The sequence below is a fragment of the Vidua macroura genome, chromosome 4 (assembly GCF_024509145.1).
Source record: "Vidua macroura isolate BioBank_ID:100142 chromosome 4, ASM2450914v1, whole genome shotgun sequence".
In the NCBI taxonomy this organism is placed as follows: domain Eukaryota; kingdom Metazoa; phylum Chordata; class Aves; order Passeriformes; family Viduidae; genus Vidua; species Vidua macroura.
The window spans coordinates 57,240,014-57,259,166 of NC_071574.1; the positions used below are offsets into that span (position 1 = coordinate 57,240,014).

General features: G+C 34.4%; 1 protein-coding gene across 2 annotated transcripts in view; it reads right to left on the reverse strand.

Moving 5' to 3' along the window:
• Nucleotides 1–19,153, reverse strand: part of SLIT2 (slit guidance ligand 2) — a 261,234-nt gene that overhangs the window by 65,444 nt on the left and 176,637 nt on the right. For both annotated transcript variants that reach the window (XM_053975921.1, XM_053975920.1), the window contains exons 10-15: nucleotides 9,433–9,504; nucleotides 8,735–8,806; nucleotides 8,104–8,175; nucleotides 6,114–6,257; nucleotides 5,819–5,982; nucleotides 1,295–1,445 (exon numbers count right to left, since the gene is read on the reverse strand). In XM_053975921.1, the coding sequence (XP_053831896.1) occupies nucleotides 1,295–1,445; nucleotides 5,819–5,982; nucleotides 6,114–6,257; nucleotides 8,104–8,175; nucleotides 8,735–8,806; nucleotides 9,433–9,504 (675 nt within the window). The remainder of the gene's footprint in view (nucleotides 1–1,294; nucleotides 1,446–5,818; nucleotides 5,983–6,113; nucleotides 6,258–8,103; nucleotides 8,176–8,734; nucleotides 8,807–9,432; nucleotides 9,505–19,153) is intronic.

The following is a 19,153-nucleotide window of genomic DNA, read 5'->3' on the forward strand; positions in this document are numbered from 1 at the left end:
CAGCCTCCCCCAAGCACCCCCCCAATTTCTTTGCCAGCACGGCAGTACAAAAACCAGAAAAGGCCTTGGCTCTGTGCAAATCCTGCTCAGTGAGAACAAAAACATCTCCATATTACCAACCCTCTGTTCAGCACAATTCCAAATCATAAGCCCATAATATCTACTGTGAAGGGAATTAACTCTACCCCAGACAAAACCAGCACAAAAAATGGTAATCCTAAGTTCAACTCCTTCTCCCATCTTAGAGACAGAAAAAAGTCTCCATTTGTGTTCCAAAAATGTTTCAGTTTTAAATCCCTTTTCCTGTCCAGATATTCAAATACTTAACAATAGTCTCATTATTTCATATCTGATTGCCATAGTTTTGCTTTGATGCCAGCTGTGGACTGCTCTTTTAAGAGGTGTGCCATCCTGGTGCTCATCTCACCCCTGCAGGTGACAACTTGGTCACAATAATCTTGTCTCCACATCTCTATACTGCTTTACTATGTCAAATCAAAGTCCCTTTTTTTGTCCCTCAACATTTTGCCTTGTTCTTTAAACTGAATCTCCTAGGAAAACCAGCTATTTCCTTCCACCTTTGCCCTGCAATGACAGTCACTTTCATCTACCTTTCTGCCAATCCTTCAACCATCTCTGCATTCCCTTTTATACTATTCTTTGCACATGGAGAAACCTTGTAAAGCTGTCTTAATTTTATCTTTCACTCCCTCCTTAAAGATTACTTCAGTTCTAATGCCTACAAATAATTCCCATATGGCAATTATTAAGCAAGTAATAATCTCAGTTTTCTCTCCCCACCTCTATTAATTGTATTATTATCTCATCTTCTTAACTCTGTCCTGTTTGTCTGCCTTATCTTCCTCTGGTCTCCTGCCCAACAAACATAATGTATGCTTCACATAAAAAGAATTGTCTCTGTCTGTTTAAACATCTAGGCAGCACTTTTTAAGACAGACCTCTCTGGTTACTAGATGCCCTACTTTGTCTTGCAGTTAAAATTTAAAAGCAAAATAAACCCCACTACCTTTCAAAAAATCCAAGTGGATTGCTCAGGTCCTGAAGAACTAGAAACATAGAATAGTTATCTTATTTCTGTATAATGGGCTTTTAAGGCCACATGGTATTGAAATAATGCATAAATGATTTTTATGAATATTTAATCCTTTGAAGTGCACCACAGAGGTTACTTTCAATTTTTGCTATTCAAAAAAAGTAAAGCTGTGATTTCATATTTAACAATTTTAGCTTTTTCTCCATAAGTAAATAATCCTTTATTATGGGTTCAACTTACAACTCTGCTGTGTACTGGGGAATGTGATCAGGAATTTTGTTGAGTTTCTGATTGGAGCAGTCCACTGTGGTCCCTTCACAGCGACATTTCTCAGGGCAAGCCAAATCTGCAAAGCAGTCTCCACTTAATTTGGATCTGTAATCTTCAGTGCCTGTAGAAGATTCAAGTCAAAACACAGATACTAAGTCAATAAAGTATAAGATTTTCTTCTTGTGAGAGGGTTGAAAAGACGTCTGCAATGCAGATAACAGGTGGCAACTTGGGAAATGCATGATAAACTTTGTGATACTGAACAGACACAAGGGCTTCAAGAGAGGGTTAAATATAGGGACTTAAGATGTGCTGGAAAAAGAAATTGAGACCAACTTCACATAGCAGGATAACATTAACTTGAGCTTTTCACAGCTGTACTTTCTGCTGATTATGTTGTCAGCCAATCTAGCCTTGTTTATTGCTAATCAAACAAATGCCACTGTTTGTTTTAGAATTTGTTTTCTTTCTCTGTATCAAGAATAAATAGAACCTGAATGCCACCTTTTCTCTTTCTCTGGTTACAAATTTGTATTGTTGACTGGACTTCATTAAGCTCTGTCATTTTTTTTTATAGTCCCGATACTCCACATCATCTCAACAAATAAGTTGAAAGCCCTGTTTTCAGCTTTAATTTTAAAGATGTGTGATCCTGACTTAAGCCTCAGCAGCTTGCCATGCTGTAGAAAGCTGCGTGACGTTCCATGGTGCTTGACAGAACCATGTTTTACTCATACCTCACAACCACATGGTTAGATCAAGCACAACAGAAAATCTCGCTACATTATCAAAACGGCATCCATTAGGCCAAGGATAAGAGCAAGGGAAAAGAGGAAGGAGTAGGTATAAATTACAGAAGCATTTGAAGTTTAATACTTGCTTACATGACATGGCATTCTTATTACTGAATGTCCAGTGCCACAGTAACAGTATCACTGTCACAGATTAAATAAAAATAAAATAGATATATAAAAAAAAAGAAAAAAAGGAAAAAAAAAAAAGAACCACATTGAAAGTTGCCTCCACCATTTCCCAGAGTCAGTCAAAGAAAACATCCTAAACATATCAGGAAAAAACATCCGGTAAGGAACTGAGGGTGGGTGACAAAGAAAACAAAGAGAAGCCAAAAGGACCTGTGGGTTCTTCTTGGACAAAGGTGAAAAGACTGAGACTAGTAGAAGGTGCATCAGGGCTGGGAGGTACACTGTGATTTAGTTCAGACACTGAACTTTACTTACAGCCAAAATGGTGAACTCCTGAAAAAGTAAAGATAGCCAAGAAGGAAAGAAAGACAGAGTAATGCCAATAATGCCAAGACAAAAACATGAATGAAGCTCTCATGTTCTCTACTTAACTTTCGTTTAATTAGAAGATGGTGCTAGGGCCATTGTCTTCAGCAGAAAGAAAGAATAATTCATTTTGAGTAGCATTTAAAAATGAAGATAAGATTGGGGTTTATTACAGATTTCATCTAAGATGATTATGCCTCCCATGAATTATTCTTCACTATTTTGAATGTGTTCTTTAAAAGCTGCTTTGTGAACACATATAGGAGTTACAGAATATTCTGAGTTGGAAAAGACCCACAAGGATCATCGAGCCAAATATATATGCTATGCCACTTAATTCCTTAATAAACCAAACAAATACAGGAGAAACAGATTTCTCAGTGGAGGGGGAAAAAACCCAACAGTCATCAGATAACATGTTATCTACCACTTGTAAATGTTTTAGTAATCCATATGATGAAACTACTATAGAGTACTTCTATGAGGTAGCAGATAAATTATATTTTTTCAAATAAATTATTTAATACTTGCAAACCTTTGGTCTTCCAAATTACTACAATGAAATTTTACTAGGACTTCATACTGTCTGTGGAGCAACATCTCCAAATGACGTATTTGAAACAAATACTAAAAATATTTAGGTGTTTAAAGAAAGCTAAGATTATTTTATAGTATCCACTTAAGTATAAAGAAGTGGTTTTTAGCACTATTTCATACCAAATAAACAAATGTAAAAATAAATTTTGGTTTTTTTTCCTCCTGCATCCAGAGTACATCACTTAATTTAAACAATTAAATATTTGGGGACAGTGGCTTCAACAACTAAAATACTTTTAGGTAGCATCTCCCTGATAAGCTGAGAGAAGAGAAAGCAACAGAAGCTGTATTTCAAGATGCATGTATATAGCCCATTTTTAAAAATGTAATTATTTTTCTTCTTCCCCCTCCCCACCGCACCCTCCCCCAGGAATAGCATTTTTTAAAGGGTACGTAAATAAGCCTAAACTGCATGAGTGGCCATATAAAAACCAGGCTGTGAACACATTTTGCTGGCAAGAAAACACTTCTAACTCACAAACAAAAGTTGTGCTGGCAAGGTTGAGTAGAAGTCACTCTGTTGCAGGAATACAGCTGTTCTACACTCTACGGAATTGAGTGGTACTATAGGTTTGTGAAATTGAATCCCCTTGTTTTATGCTGCTTTAAAACACGTTTTTGCGGATGCTAGTGCTGAAAATTGCTGCCTGGCTTTGTATTTCATTTTGTCTTTTCTTCATATTCAAAACAAAGTATTAGTATAAGGGCCTGAAGAACTTCACTTGGCCCCTGCAAATTTAAGTGTCACATGACACAGCATTTGGAGAAGAGCTAAACATACCAGCTGAAGAGACAACAACTAAGATGATTGCAGAATGATGATATACCTGTAGTACTTAAAAGAAGGAGTGCACTGGTGTCCTAATCAATTACTGTAGATATTTTTCTAGATATTAAACCATGGCAGAAAATCCCGATTTCAAATCACATACTGTAACTCATCAATAGATGCATTATTCTCTTGTTTATTTTGTTATTTATAATCTGTTATGAATATAACGTGAGTGAATAATTTTTTTTCTATTAAGAAAACAGCGCACACACTGACAAGCAAGGTAAAAGAAATAAAGATCCATATTTCAAAGAGCTAAGGCCAACATTGGTAAATATTTTGTAAAAATATCATAGACTTATGGTAGCTTAAAGCCATGTATAAATTGCTAATTCACCCCAACTCTAATGTTGTATTTTCTTTAATGGAAAGCATTTCTGATTCACTGTATGCATGTGACCACAGAATTAATTATTAATTATTCTGATTAAGAATATCAGCTTTCTTTTCCAAGCATTCCACTGTGATTTCCTAAATAAAGGGAGGGTGAGCAAGCAGCAGATGCAGCCAGCATAGAGCAGGAAAGCAAGGCAAGAAAACGTTCATTTGCAGAATGTTTAGTCTTTAAAGTTGTGCTAGCTCTTTGATGGCAGCATGGATTCCTGTGTTTAAAAGTAGCTCAGGAGCCACATTTTAAAAACAGTAGCAGCAGAAAGGCAAGGTACAAGGTAAGTAAAAGCATCAGTTAAAATATGAACTAGCAGGTGCAACCTTCTAAATAATATAAGTATAGGTATAATTTTGGTAGGTTGTGTGCAAATCTGTGAGACAGAAAAAGGTAAACTGAGCTGCATGCTAAGCTCTTACATTCAGAAAACAGAATTACTAGTATTCTACAAAGGAAAACTATGTATAGCTACAGGTAATGACTAATGTTAATACACATGCATCAGTTTCCTAGAAGCTATGACAAAGTTTGCTTTTGGGGTGAAGGGGAGAGAATATCTGCAGTTAGTCAATCTTACTGCAGAGCCAAACCTACCTGGAATGAAATACTGTTCTTTAGCTAAATAAAGAGAGAAAAAAAAAAAAAAAATAGAAGATGCACCTGAATGTCAGCAAGCAAAGAATGAGTTTTATTAGATCAAGTATGGACTGCAGTTAACTACAGATAATTTAGTGAAAAAAATGTGTATTCACAATGAGAGCTGATAAACCGAAGTGTGAATAGTCATAAATGTATCCGGAACACGGATAACAAAACAGTTTTCAACTGGTATTTGCACTTGAGACTGAATAAACTGTAGAATGTGAAATGCACCTGGAACAGCTGGATACCATATGACAAAAGTTAGGATTTAAAGAAATGTAAGTAGGAAATGGAATAAGATTAGAAAAAGAAAACAGTAAATTTCAGTATGAAGCAAGCTCCCTGTATAAAAGGAATATATTATGTTTCCATATTTAGTTTAGAAAATTTTAGATCTTTCACATATTCCAGAGCCCTGTGGAAATTTTAAAAAATGATTTATGGTGGTGATACTTGTAGTGAATAACTTCAGCATTTCATTCTGAAGTTTTATATATTACATTTATGTTGTTAGGTTTAATGCTACTCAGAAATAGTGCCAAATATGTTAACTACAGTAATGTTCCGTGATCCAACAGTCTACGACTTCCCAGATTTCCCTCTATTCAGTCAACGATCTAAAAAAAAATTCTATGATGTTTAATAATTCTGTAGAGAGACAGCTGCTTTTGTTAGAACTTCTATAACCACTATTTTTTTTTTTTTTGCCAATAAAGGAAAAATAGCAGCTGAACTAAGAAAATTACCTGAGCAGCGGAATTTCTTGCTTTTGATCTGGCCGATCCTTTTGTTTGCCAGACGGCGGGGGCTGGTGCAACGGGCACCACTGGTCTCAATGGGGTTTGTGTGAAGGTAATCCGCCAGCCACTTCAGATGGCAGTCACAGATAAATGGGTTCTGAGCCAAATGCCTTTCATGAAGGAAAAAAAAAACAATAATATCACGCATTATTTCCCTTTGGTCTCAGCAGTACCCAGTGCTTTTACTGCATTGTAGAATATGAAGTCATACTTGAGAAAACCATAACAAGAACATACGTACAAGGTCTGAATCGCACGTAGGGGTGAGAAGGTGCCTTTTGCAATGGTCTGAAGCTTGTTGTCATACAAAGAAAGAAGATTCAAGTTGTGCAGATCTTGAAATGCATCAACTCGCAGACAATTGATCTTGTTGGCATTCAATAATCTGTTTAATGGAAGATAATTATAAATTTGAAAGGAATCATTCTGTGTCGCAGCTTCAGCATTTTTAACAGACAATTCTTTGTACACATTTGCAACCAGAACAAGAGATGTAGTAAGAAATTATAATTGACAGTGATATAAAGAATTTCAGTGAAGTATCTTATTTAGGTTATAGGTATTCCTATATATTTGAAACTTGGAGTTGAAATGTTTGCATTTATTTAGCTAAAATGACATTTTCTCGTATGTGCTAGTAGAATGTCTGTGTGGTATTTCTGTACTGTGCAAAGAAACAAGCCTAAAAAATCAAGTATATTCAAGGAAAAGTAGTTTCTTTGCCAAATAAATAAACAAACAAAAAAGGAACTGAACACTGTGTTCATTAGCTGGAAGAGATGTGCAGTGGCACTTTTAATTATATGTTACTAATCAGCATGCTGCCACATTAACAGAGTTGTAGTAAAAACTGGTGGCATGGAATATATCCAAATCTCTCTTGGATCCTTTCTCCTCTGCATCTTCAAAGGGAACCTTTTCTTCCCTGTACCTCCCAGACTTTTAGTGTTAAAACAAACAAGCCAATCTAAACCAAGTCCTTTTGAAGAGAAAAAAAAAAATAGCCATTCCATTAGATGCATTTTTTTAATCAAATACTTTTTACTTCTTTCCATTTTGAGACAAAAATGGAATGAAATAATGGACTTGAAACCTAATGTTCTGATAAAAAGTTTTGCCACACAAGTAGAAATTTACTTAGACCTAAATGTACTGTCTATACAATGTATATTAAGATAGGGACATTTTTAATACAGATTTGAGAGTTAGGAAAGGTCTTTTACCTTTTTTTTTTTTACCGGATCTGAAATATATTTTATAACTAAAACATCTTTAAAGGAAAACAGGAAAGCATACCTTCCCACTACTATACTATTTTTGTCACTAAAGTAAATCGAAATGCAAACCTCTAGGTGGTGCTAGAAGTTACATTTTCTTTGTGTATATTTACTGTTTTGCCATCTTCAATTAGTTTACATTTTGCCAACCACTTCATGGTGAAGTCTGGACATTAGATAATTCTAAACATGTGTGAATATATTTTAAATTCTTTAAGAAGATTCTAACTCAACAAGTCAGTTATTCTGGGAAAAGTTCTTTCAAAACCACCACTGTTGTTTTATGGTCTATTTAACACATTGCTTTTACACGGTACCCCTACTGCACAGCCTCTTCTGCTAAATATTGAGAATCTTTGATAAACTTACTGCCATGACATTCTTTACTCCAGTATAAAATCTAAACAGCAATGGTTGAAAAGGTTACATGTGGTAATTTCCAAACTGTTAAATGAAGTAGAAGCTCAAGCTCACAGATTCAAAGAATCGCACAGGGTGTCAGTAAACATTAGAAGCCATCAATTAAACTGTGGTGTTCTTTCATGGGTGCAACTAGAAATGCAATTGCAGAGCATTTCCACTATATATTTTCTCTTTATAAAACACACAAATATTCCTTCTATGGTTCCCACACAACTATATACATCCCATTTGCCATTTACAGTGTATCATATCTTTATGAGATTTATCCTTAGAATTTCCACATGGGAGAATAACTTCATTTGAATCATTTTAGGCTGAAACATTAACTGATATGATCACATTTGTGGATGAATGGCAAGCTGGCCTACAACAGTCTTGACTCTTTTTGTTTTAGCATAATTTGGTTTTACTGTACTTTGATCTTACATATGGGATTTCCTGCCAGTTCTTCTTCTGGCATAAATCTCTCATCATGTTTACCCTTTTGAATGATCCTAAAAGAGACTAAATAAAAAAAAAAAAAATACTCACAGCAGTTGCAGAGAAAAGAGTCCTTCAAATAGGCCCTTTGGAAGTTCTGTGATTTTATTGCCATAGAGGACTCTGTACCAGGAGATAAAGCAGACAAAACTACCATTATGAAAGGCATATACTATGGGATTTGGACTTCAAAAATAGAGAAATTCCCATTTTCCTGAAAGGAATTTAGTAACAACCACTTGATACTTGCAATATCCTTGTGGTCCTGTGAGGATCATACACTTTCCCAAAACGTGTTTAACCCAAAGAACTCTCTGCAGGACCAGCACCTCACTGATTACAGACTTACCAAGGGACCCTGCTAAGTGGATTTGCTGTTTGCAAGAACAACTAACCAGGGAATAAAAGACATGATTGGTTTTGTTCAAATCTTTGCCATGAAGATGTAGTTTTGTTTAACTCTTTGCCATGAAGTTCTTTTTTTGATAAAAAAGCCCACACATTATTAGTGTCCAACTGTAAAAGAATATTCAATTACCATAATCATTCTGAAATTATTATTACACCTTTCAGAATTGATGGAATTTATAGGAAAATTTTGCAAAGAGCCAAAAGGGCAAAATAATTTCACTATAAGAATAAGAGAAATTTGCTTCTGTTTACAGGTCAAACAGATACCTACAGTGAATTGAGTGAACGTAAGCCCTGGAAAGCATCTGGAGCTGCTTCAGAGATCTGGTTATTGCTCAGGTCACTGAAACAAATAAAATTTGATTCAATTAATTCAAGTGATTTTCAAAATAATGAACTTTAAGATAATATGTAATTAGAATTAAGCATGGATATGAGAGAGAAATTTAAATATTTACATGATACACTGCCAAAGAATTTTAATATAAAACCACTGAAATTTCCAGTACACTGAAACAAAATGCATAGTTAAAAATAGTTCAAAATGCTTGGAAAAAAGGACAAAATGTTTACTTTTCCTGATTGCTTAAGTACATTTTTTAATAATCCTCTGCTTGCTACAACCCCAGCACTATACCGCTTCAAAAATAATCTGAAATTATCCTCATTCTTTCCTTTTTTACTAGAATTTTCACTACAGTAACATACTGGTTCTATGCAGAAGCACGTTAAACAATTTCAATATTTGGTAAAAAACAATTATTGTTAATATGACAAAGATGCTATATGGTCTCAATCATCAGGCTGCCATATGAGTTTGCCTTCTAGCAGTCAAACTTTCTAAAGTGCTCACACATTAACTGCAGTTCCCCTGTACCATTTTTATTTGTTTTTTATCTTGATATATATATATATATATATATATATATATATATGTATGTAAATAAATGCAAGTTATTTGGTACGTACATTCTTCGAAGCTTTTTATAGGGGGAGAAAGCTCCAGGAGGTATGACCTTGATTGAATTTTGTTCTAACCGTCTGCAAAAGAATAACAACAGCATAAAAATACAACCCCCGAGCTAAAAGGAATTAAAGCCATAAGAAACTAGAAGGGATAGACTTCAACAAAGAAGACTTCTTCTTTCTTTTTCAGTATAATTTTTATTTCTTTCATTACCAAAAAAAACCAAACCAAACCAAAAAACCCAGAAGTCCCCACCAAGCAACCAGCCAAACCTTTAAACCTGTAGAGAGTAATATTCTAAATGAAAACCAAATCTTTATTTAATATTAAAAAAAAAATCAGAACATAAAAGCTTTTTCTAAAATTTAAGTCAGAATTGTCATCGAAAATTTCAGTCTTTAATTAGTCTTAATTTACTACCAACATAATATTCACAAATAGCAGTTTGCATAGTAATTTTTATTCAGAAATGCATAAAGATTTCTATGAAATAATTGAAATATGCAAACCATGGGAATGGGGAGAGGAATGTTGCTACAGAGCAAATAATATATGTTGCTACCTGCAATAAGGCAACTGCACTTCTAACTTCTTTAAATAAGTATTTTAATTTCAACTTGTAGCTAATGTTACTGGCCACACTTGCTTTGTATGTATAGTGACTGTAATTGAAAATTCCTGTGCTGTAAATGTGAATTTACTGATGGAGTTTTTGAACTTGTAGAGGTTTGCAGATGGGAAATCAATGCAAATATAGATCTATGGCCCAGGTGCCAACGAATCAAAACAGAGTCAGTGATGAGCACACCCAAAACAGAAGCTGCTTCTTCACACATCCCAGTGTATCATGGTTATGGCAGTGCAAACTTCTGCCACGTGGAAAAAAGAAACTATTATACTATTATAAAAGAAACTATTAATATATTATATTATATATATAGCAAAAGGTATTACAGGAAAAGCCATGATTATTCAAACTACATAGCATGCTTATCTAATACGCTATTGCCTTCTTTCATGCACAGGTATCAGCTCTATGATTTATGTACATAAAGACAATGCCAAAAACTTCTTATTAAAATTAATCAAAAATCTGTAAGTTTACTGCATTATGCTAACTTACAAGGACCTTGCCTCAGAATTTAAGGTGAAAGGGTCTTTCTAAATCTATATGCAGATATTTGCCCTAATTTTTTTTACTCTTGACCTATTAACTGCCTTCTGTTTCACTTTTGTTCTGATTGAGACATATGAGTCTCTGTGTGTATGCAGTGTAAATAATAAACCCATGTATTTTGAGTAAGCTTTTCCAAGAAAATATTCTAACAGAAATTGTTTCTTTTTGTAAAGTTTCTCAAGAGATCATGATACAGGTGAACTGAAGCTATTTTTTCCTGCCTTCATGAAGTCTCTTTCAGATAGAGATATTTATATATTTAATACTTAAAATCTCTTTACTCTGATAATGCTTTAACTTAGCAGAATTTGTTGTTAAATGGCTTATGATGAACTCAAGAAAAAAACCCAAAAGCTCCAGAAAAATCTCCTAGATGATGAAAAAATCTCACTTCATCACAACTGTTTTAGTCCTTTTTAGGAAAATGTTGTCCACCTTGCTGTAGATTTCTGGTGTATTTTAAGCACTGAAGGGAATCTCATGTCACAAGATGGAAAATATTTTCCATAAACACAATGCTCATTCATATTCTTTGCCTTGGCTGAGCCTTTTGGACCCATGAAACACATTTTGCATCAGACTGGGATTGCTGACCAGGATACAAAGGAACAAGGTCACTTCTCTCCTATACACCTGGCTAGATGCAGAAGGCAAACACCTGAATAAGCAAAAACTTGCTGAAGTTAAGGCCAACACCAAGTTAGGCCACACCCAAGAATGTTCTGTCCTTACATTAAAATTTTAGCTTAGGTTTCCCAGAAAATAAAAATCAGGCATAGTTATCAGCTATGATAGCTTTTCCACTCAAGTGGCTAAATCAGGGAGAGGTAAACCCTCCAGATAACAAAACTTCCTCATTTTAGTAACTGGAAGGAGTTGAGAAACCGACTTAACCCAGCCATAAAGAGCATGGCTGCCATGCGTCCATTCCTGTTACACACTCTCTTTGGCAGCAATCACCTGCCTAACCACCAGCAACAGCCTAACCTGACACTGATCAGATGTGGAGCTCTGAAAACCAGCCAAAGAAGTATCTTGCACAGGGAAACACATAAGGCATATGCAGAGGACTGGAAAGGAGAGGGGTGGTGAAAAGGACAGGGAAGGATTAGGCCATAATACAGAGGAGGTCTTGGATTGCTAGAGAGGGAAAAATACTTCTGGGTATATGGGAAAGAGATATTGCAGTAGAAATGGTCCCATATGAGGCTATCACAAGCCTCATTTATAAAAACTGTTTATTAGTCCAAAATGTAGAGACTTGTAACCTAGGCTTTGTAACCTAGTAATGTAGGCTAATGTAGGTTTTGTAACCTAGTGCTGGAGGGGCTCCAGTCTACATTCACATATCTGTAAACATATAATGATCTTAACTAGGTAGGATAAAGCATGTAACTTGAGGTTTAGCATTAAATAAATTAGGACACAATGTATTTTCCAGTTTATTCTCTTACTAAAAAGACATATTAATTCTATAAACTGAAGTACTTTACAAGATCCATGTAGGCCATTTTTCATGAGAAGATGAAATAGCAGATTTCATTTACTGCAGTCCAATTTGGCTACAAATTACATGGGCCAAAAACCGAAGAAGCCTTGCTATAGTATATTTCTGAGAGCTAACTTCCCAGCAGTTCTAGCACCAATTCACTGGTGGATATGAAAATGAACTTTATGTCAACTTTACGTAACGTTTCCTTTTAGTGAGACATTTACATTCTAGCAAACAGAATGTGCAGTGCTGGGATATATTTACAAGCTCTTCTGGATAAAACATTTGTTTTAGTAGGATCATCTAAGTATGTATTTTCTTAACTTAAGCTGAAATGTAGGCACTGAAACACATCACATTTTAGAAAATTAGATTAACATAAGACAGAAAGAATAACATTATATAAATACAGAAGAAAAATCTTTTCTACCCCATTTTGTCTGTAAAGAAAGTAAATCAGATCCACATTTTCAAGCTTTGTTATACTCTAATTTTCTGCTTTATTTTCATAGAATCAGCTGAATTTCACAGAGTGTAAATTTGTATCCACTATTCCAGAGAAAATCTAATTAGATATATTCTCGAGTCACAAAGTAGAGATAGACAATATCTAAAGGAAATTTGCATTCTACTGATAAAACCCATAGTAATTAAAAACTCCTTTATATTAATTCCCTATATTAAATGAAATATTTTTAATTCTGGAATAGGATGGGTTGTAGTTATTGATTACTGAAAAAGTCAGCCATGGCCAGAAGTAGTATTATATCACCAAAGCAAAAAAAAAAAAGAAAAAAAAAAAAAACAAACAACAAAAAACCCTTGAGTCAGTATTTTTACATGAAATTTGTATTAAATTTTGTTCACAACAACTCCTTTCAAAGTCATTCCAGAAGTCATTTTTTTTCTTATAAATGAACATCTATGTACCATAAACAGTGCCTTGGTGATTTCCTTTTAAAAAGTCACAGTCAATTTTAGTAGCATATTTAATAAGCTAATGGTTAAGTACACTCTTCATCAAAGCTTGCATTTCCCCATGTAAAAAGAAGTACTCTGCCCACCACCACACAAATGGTAATTATTGCTTTTAATATGAAGTCTCCATCTCCTTTTAGTGTTTCACTTCAAAGAAGTCCTGCATCGATACATAAGTGTTTTACTGTCTTTTAATGCTGCCAAACTAGTTGAAACCTTTTTTGAAGACTATTCCCTAATCACTCCTATCTAGGAAATGTACTGTGAACATTTCTCTTTGGAAATCTTTCCCCTCTGCTTATCACTCTAGACACTGTAATGTACAACCACTTACTATTCTGAGAAACAAAGGTGCTTCTGCAGTTGTGACTTCCAACCTAATCAAATCAAATCAAAGTAGGTCCCCAGCCAGTAGACAGATTCTTCCCACACAGTCCCCAGAGAGCCCTGTGACATGTAAATCACTTGACACTTTCCAGGAGGATGCTGTTCTGTACTATAAGCCTGCAGCACACCATTACTGATTACTGCTTCCGCACTTACAGAGACAGACAACATGCTTATTTATACTGACACTTTTAAACTAGCCTATTTTCCCACCATAAAAAGTCATTTCTGTGAAAGACTGCTGCACCAGGAAAGAGTGAGAATGGAGAACACCCTGTTCTCTACAGAATCATTTTTGCTTTAAATCATGCAGATGGGGTACAAGGTACTAAACCCTCTCAGTAGAGAATGGTAAAAACTATACACAGAGATGTGCTGCACCTAAATGCATGTAAAGGGATCAGAGATGTATAAAAAGCATTTCATAATACTAAAATAAAATAAAACAAAACATCTTGCTTAAGAAATTGTGGATTTGAATATGGAGAAGCAAATTAGACATTATTTTATAATTAAGCAATCAGAATGTAACATCTTATTAAGTAAATTTGGATGACAGAAAAGTGACTTTGGCAGTTAATTAATCTATACTTTTAATTCCAGTATCTCCTAATTTACAAGAAGTCTTTCAAGAAAGTTGTCAAGAAATCCCAAAAGAATTTTACTACAGAGAGAAAGTGTAAACTGTGAAATAAGTCTGATGTATTGCACAGATGCTGATTATACATGGTAATAAAATTGATATCTCCTCTTTGCATTTTCCCCATCTGCTTTTAAAGTAAATGGCAAAAACAGCTGTCAAAAAACCAAAAAATAGATTTCAGTGATGGGATTGAGTACAGCTCCTGAATCTGAAGAACTGCAATACACAGCCAACACATCCTTCATCACATGCTACACCTGGAAGATTTTGGGTTTTCTTTGTTTGTTTTTAAAATAAGGAAACAGTAATGATTTCCCTTGCTAGAGGAATCCTTGAGGCTACTAAACAAAGTACCTTTTTTGTCTCTCCATAACTGCACCTCTAGAGTGCTTTAATCCATTAAATGTCACTTCTAGTCTTAGCAGAAGCAGAATTCCGTTGAAATCTGTGATATCATCCACATCTTACAAAACAAAAGATGTATTTTGAATGACTACATTACTTGTATTTCTTACTTTCAGGCTCTAAGTATGTGTATTAATAAATCTGTTTGACAGTTTCCTAAATATTTGTATATAAAGAGTCACTGTCAATGTTGCCCTAAAGCTTGCCAAACTGTTAACATCCAGTCTAATTGTTCTATCAAATATTTCCTCAGGGGATTGATTTTAAATGACAGACGACTGCTTAGTCTGCATTGCATCAAGAAAGTAACAAGAATTGCAATTCTAAAGCTATTAAACAATTCATCCCATTTACTCAAAAGGAAGTCTCAAACCTGCATTTCATTACAGAAAGGGCCATCTCATGCTCTGAACTCTAGAGCATCACTAATGATGATGGGCTTGACATTCCTCCATTGTTATAGGTTCAGGTTGTAGCAAAATTCACCACTTGTTAAATAATTATTTGCTTAGTACTTTGGCTTCTGTCAGTGTGGCTCCAGTGCAATTAGCCTGAGTCACCCAGAGTCAAGTTAGTCTCTCTAATTAGCCCATTTTGATGAGAGTTCTTATCTTATACTACTAAACCTAGTCAAGCTGTTTAGATAAGTGTTTTAAATTCACAAAAAAATAAATAAATAGATACAATTCTGCAACACTCTTGGCTCATCACAAGCAGGGACCTGTCCAGCTGTTCTAAAAGAGCAGAAACACTACCTTGAAAATGCCCCATTGTGTGAGACCAACAGGGTGACATTACCTGCTAAATAATATGTGGTCTTACATTACAAATTTGCCACAAAACTTAATAAGTTTTTTAATTGAGATTATGTGGTTGCTTACTTACTATGTATTTAAAAATGTAATTGATGAAGAAACATTTGAATGATGACAAAACACAAAATACTGAAAAGTCAGTATCCATAGTTTCTTTTCAAATTACTTCACTCACGTAATTGCTGAGGAAAAGTAATCAGGAGTGAAGAACCAGATGTGAAAATAAAATCTAAGATTAACTACACCTTTGGAGTGTGGTACAGCTGTCAGAGATCTACGAGGGTTTCTCTGGAAAAGTGACATGGGCCTTCTCCAGCTTCCCTTCACGCTAAATTATAAAATATTAATTTATTCCATGCTTGAGTTTTTTTTCTTTCCCTTGGCAGCATCAGAGAGGTCTGTCAAGGTGCCTTTTCTACTTAAAACCCACAAAAAAGTTGCACAAAACCCTGAGAGGTGGAATGGTGCTCATTCCAGTACCTACTGCTAGTTTCTGGAAAACAGCACTGCTTTCATATGTTTCTGTCTGGTTGTTTTGTTCTGTGTCTCTATGTTCTCTTGACTCCTGAAATCATCCTGTTGTCTGAATTTAATTAGTTTTCAAGATAGGACACAAGGGTATGGAGAAAGCCAAAGACGTGAACAATGGCAGCACAGAACACAAGCTAATAAGGAACAGATTGGATGTTATACATACAAAAACATCTGACAACTCAAATGAAATAGCTGTTTTTTTCTGTTTTCCAAGAAGCATAAAGCCACATGATTTACAGTAATTTTCAGATTAGGAAGATATTTGAGTAAGAGCATAACAAATCATTTCTCTTGTGTGTGCTAAGCAGACAGAATTAGCTATCAAATAGCAAAATTGTCTATTTTTGAAGCAGTAAAATGGAATATGGTTTAAGTTTTGCCCAAGAAATATTAAGGTAGGAATACCAAAGATAAGTTACAGGTAATTCACTGAAATCTGCATTGGTAAATTAAATATATTAAGGTGAAAAAATTAATACCTCAACAGATTTCTTTAGCACCTTTTAATTTGCTTCACATTTATTCATACACTGCATTATGGATAATGCATTTTTCATTATTTACATGTAGTTATTCTATGGTTATATGCATATATCATATAAAAGATACGTAAATTTTAGCAAATTTCCAAATTTTTGATTAAGCACACAAACCACTTGTTTTCTATTGCATTGGGCATAAACACTACTTTAAGTAAGAAATAATTGCCATCCCAAGAGCACAGAAAAGCACAGCAAGAGAACTGTATCATTGACACACAGATGAAGAGTCTAGAAAGAGGTCAGCGAGTGGCAAATCATAAAACCTTTCTAGTAAAATTATAATATACTATTATGTTTATTTTCATGCAAAGATTTTCAATGTTTATGGCCTTATTTGCAATATTTAGCCAACTAAACAGGGTCAGGGACTTTTTTAAATACAGTCACAGTGCATATTGATACTAAAATTTTATTTTCATGTCAGCTATTTTGCAGCAAATATTTCCGTCACATTAGGAACCTTTTTGGTCCTCCTCCATATGTAAAGCTTCCTTTTAGGAATTCTCATGAATAAGCATGTAAGCAATACATTATAACTAATAATACTGCATCTAAAGATTATGTACTATTATTATTTGATATAAGCTTTTGGATATAAAAATGCATTAAATTTTAGTCAAAACAGAAGCAAAACCTCTAGATTTCATTGAAAATTCACTATTCCTCCATAGTCCACTGCTGTAAATCTGATTATCCAGTCCAATGCATTAGCCAGGACTGATCTTGAAAACACTGGTTTTAGAAACCTTTGGGTAGGGCAGACATGAAGGAAAGGTTTGAGGAAAAGGACACATGAAATACAATTGAAGAGAAACATCTATAAGAAAACTTAATTTTAATATCAGGACAACTACATAAAGTTGCTCAAAAGTTTGGAGTGTTAGAATAAGAGATGATAAAATATTAGCCAGATGATATGAATTTATTAAGGAGCATTTAGTTACTTATGTGTCTTTCAACACACTTTATTTTAATCCAGCACTTTCTGAATATTCAAAACCTGACAGTTTTCTGGCTTCCTACTGACCAAAGTATGTATCACTATTCAAAAGCAAATGAATGCTATAGCAATTCCTTTAATTTTTCATCCATAAGTTGACATCATCTTTTCACTTGACACACGCACGTGAAGAGCCATGTGTGAAAATAAAACCTAAGATTAACAGTATCTTTGGAGTATGGCACAGCTGTCAGCATTTGTTATGAGAGCAATTAAGAAAAGATCTTGATAAAACAGAAAAGTTGCAAAAAGAGCCATAAGAATAATTAAATTATTTTGAAATATTTTATAGTGAGACCAGAGAGATTTATCTATTTCAGATAACATCAGACAGGTATATATATAATATATATATATATATATTTTCTCAGAAACAGAGGACATAGCTATAGAGAACTCTTGCAAACTACTAAAACACAATATATTGTAAAGACCAATGACTATATAAACATATGCACATATAAACAACTTGGAAAAACCCTTCCTTGCTGGATGTGCAAGATTCTGGCTGATGGCTTAACTGTTTAAGAGGTAAATCACATGCATGAACTGGCATTCCAAGTCCTAAGAAGATGAATGTTTTGATTTAAACTAAAAAGCAAACACAAACCTAACTCAGAAAACCAATAATCAATTTAATGTTTGTAACTTATTGCATCCTCTCCACAGCATTCCTCGTTCCTTTTGAGCTGCAAAGATATGGGGTCCTGCTACATAGACAGCCAAATCATGCTTTGAGCTGTTAAAAATAGAGAAAGCTGCCTTATAACTGATGTTTCAGAGCTTTCCTGCTATGAGTTTCTTTAAAATGTCTTCAGTAAATGCACCTAAACCATCTCCATGCACCTAAACTCTTCTCTGTAAAGGGTCATCCTTACATCTTTGCATCTTGATGTAAGAGTCTCTCTGTTCAAATGCTACTTATTTAAGGCTGTACCTTGGACTTTTATCTAAGGATTAATACTAAAAGACAACAGAAATGGTGAAACTATACACATGCCAAGCATCACGGGAAAGATACAGATACAGAGGTCCCAGTACTCAAATAAAACTCCTCATGTATGCAAAGCACTTCCCCAGTGTCTGCAGTGTGATTAGATCACTTTATCTTGGTTAAGTCTATCTGTCAAAATCAGTTCTGCCAGATTTCCTTTTCTTTCCCCTCATTTCCTCTTCTTTTTCTTCTTTCTCTCCTTTCACTTCCTTTTTTCTCCCTTCTACTTTAATATAATGTGAGTGTTACTGTGAGAAGCAATCTTAGGAGCTTTTAATCCTACTTAATTTCAAACACAGCTCAACACTACAAAGATGTAGTTGAGCACTTGGCATAACACACAATCATTAATCAACACTTACGAAAACAAAGTATATAAGAAAGTATATAAGAAAGAATGAGATTGGAAGATAAAAACAGGAAGAAAAATAGCCAGAAATCAGGATGGTAAGATAAGACAAGACTTAGGAAAAAAATTAGGAAACTCATGGAAAATGTAAATAAAGTTGTCATGAAACAACTGTACAGTTTCTACTTTTGGTATTCAAACATTATAAAGCTCCATTCACATGAAACAAAAACTTTATCCTGAAGGCCATAGTAATAAGAAGCCAGGGGCCTTTCAGTACATTGGATTGTGAAGGTGAACTGTTAAAATCCCTGACTTCTATTTTTTTTTTTTTTTTCATTTCACATATTATGTGGTTTAGGGTCTTTTCTGCCTGTTACAAAGACCAGAATTATCTATTATTTAAC